Source organism: Lipotes vexillifer, unplaced genomic scaffold (assembly GCF_000442215.2).
Source record: "Lipotes vexillifer unplaced genomic scaffold, Lipotes_vexillifer_v1.1 C27211368, whole genome shotgun sequence".
Taxonomy (NCBI): domain Eukaryota; kingdom Metazoa; phylum Chordata; class Mammalia; order Artiodactyla; family Lipotidae; genus Lipotes; species Lipotes vexillifer.
The window spans coordinates 1-2586 of record NW_006798540.1 but is presented as its reverse complement, the minus strand read 5'-3'; the positions used below and the strand labels follow the sequence as shown (position 1 = coordinate 2586).

Sequence of the window (2586 nt, the reverse complement as noted above, 5' to 3'; positions counted from 1 at the left end):
CTTACTTAGAGTCAGCTAGTACATAATTTCAGAGGGTGGTAACTTTTAGACCCAGACAACGAAAAGGAGGTAGTATATAAGGATTCCATTTCTGAGAAATGAAATATCTTGTGGGTATCTCTAAATGATAGGAAATGTGGTTTGATGCAGAAGGTGAAAATGATTAGGTGAAAGGGGATAATGGATTAAAATGTTGTTTTACAAGCAGCACCCTGTTATCGATGGTAAAGTATTGGGATTATATTGTAAAAGAAGAAAAGTATCAGAAAATTGTTAGTATGTATCAATAATCAAATTTTGATCTGTATTTGCAGTATGTCTACAAGATACTGATGACTAAATTCCACATCTATAGGTGTTGATTCAGTTTATCTGGATTAGTTCATGAACATCAGTACTTGACAAGCTTACTAGGTGATGATCAACACCAAAATTTCAGACCCACTGACTTAATCCATTTCTCTTAGCACAAACCTAACAACGTTATGTTATACTCTTATCATTCTCTGAGTTCTCTTTACCTTTCCTTAAACTTCATAACAGTATTTTAATCATTCACTTATACTGTGAGTTATTTTCAGTTTTTCTCCTGTGCATTTTATAAGTATTTTATCTTTGTTACACATGAAAAAAGAAATTGTTTTTTTCCCTTTCTTTCAGACTTGGAATCCAAGTATGACAAAAAGACTTTATCTACAGAGAAGGACATTATTGAAAAAAATGATTCTCAGTGGGAAGTAATAGAAAGTAGTAAATTAGTTGGCCTTGCGAACTCCATTGTCAGAAATGATTGGCAAAGCAAAAGGAAGACTGAAGTGCAAAGACCTGAAGTGGGATATTTCAGTCAAATGAAAATCATCTCTGAAAAAGTACCCAATTACAAAAATCATAAATCTCTTACATTACAACAAAGAATTCATGATAGTGAGAAGCCCTGTAAGGAATATGGGAAGGTCCTTAGTTGTGACTTAAACTTTGATGAATATGAGAAAATATATACTGAGAAAACCTCTGAACATAGTAGATATTGGAAAACCTTTGGAGTAGATGACCCATATACCCTACAACTGAATATTCATACTGGTGTGAAACCTTGTAAATGTATGGAATGTGGGAATGCATTTAGTTTTTATGAAGACCATAGTGTACACTGTGATGATCAGAAGTGCTATAAATGTAAGCAATATGGAAGGACTTTTAGAAGAATTGAAAAAATCACTGCACTTCAAAGAATTCATGATGGTGAGAAACCTTATGAATGCACTTTCTGTAGGAAATCGTTTAGAGTGCATGCACAACTTACTAGACATCAGAAAATCCATACTGATGAGAAACCTTACAAATGTATGGAATGTGGCAAGGACTTTAGATTTCATTCACAACTAACTGAACATCAGAGAATTCATACTGGTGAGAAACCATACAAATGTATACAATGTGAGAAGGTCTTTAGAATTCGTTCACAGCTTATTGAACATCAGAGAATTCATACTGGTGAGAAACCTTATGCATGTAAAGAATGTGGGAAGACTTTTGGAGTCTGTCGGGAACTTGCTCGACATCAGAGAATTCATAGTGGTAAGAAACCCTATGAATGCAAAGCATGTGGAAAGGTCTTTAGAAACAGTTCATCCCTGACTAGACATCAGAGAATTCATACTGGTGAGAAACCATATAAATGTAAGGAATGTGGGAAAGCTTTTGGAGTAGGTAGTGAACTTACTCGACATCAGAGAATTCACAGTGGTCAGAAACCTTATGAATGTAAAGTGTGTGGAAAGTTCTTTAGACTTACTTCAGCCCTTATTCAACATCAGAGAATTCATAGTGGTGAGAAACCTTATGAATGTAAGGTATGTGGGAAGGCCTTTAGACATAGTTCGGCCCTTACTGAACATCAGAGAATTCATACTGGAGAGAAACCTTATGAATGCAAGGCATGTGGGAAGGCCTTTAGACATAGTTCATCCTTTACAAAACATCAGAGAATTCATAATAGTAAGAAACCCTGTGAATGTAAGGAATGTGGGAATGCCTTTAGAGTGGGCAGGCAACTTACTTGACATTGAACAAGTTGTACTGGTGAGAAGATTTTTGAATGACATATATAAAGCCCATTTGTTTCTGAGTTTCATTGGGGAAAAACCTGTGTATTTAAGTAGACGTTATCGCAGAGATTCTACCTCAATTAAATCTATTTCCAGACTTTATGGCCACTCTAGAACTAGAATTATTCATTCATAAGTGAGATATACTTTCAGCTTTGTTCAATATCACCAAATATTTCTCCTTTTTATATCAATTAACATTCTGAATATCTGTTTATGTAGGATGATGCCTATCAATCCATTTCTTAAATGCATGGGAAATATATTTCCCTAATTATTCATTATTTGAGTTATTTTCATATGAGTTTCTTTTTCTTTTTTTTTTTTGGCGGTATATGGGCCTCTCACTGTTGTGGCCTCGCCCGTTGTGGAGCACAGGCTCCAGATGCGCAGGCTCAGTGGCCATGGCTCACGAGCCCAGCTGCTCCGCGGCATGTGGGATCCTCCCAGACCGGGGCACGAACCTGTGTCCCCTGCA

The 2586-nt window shown here is 36.1% G+C and overlaps 1 protein-coding gene across 1 annotated transcript; it reads left to right on the top strand.

Moving 5' to 3' along the window:
- Positions 1-660: 660 nt before the first annotated feature.
- On the top strand, positions 661-2102 carry LOC103089156 (zinc finger protein 529-like; the record flags this gene model as incomplete). The annotated part of the gene is given in 1 exon segment (XM_082931504.1): positions 661-2102. A coding segment is annotated over 1 exon segment (1442 nt), but the record flags the coding sequence as incomplete, so codon positions are not given.
- Positions 2103-2586: the final 484 nt, after the last annotated feature.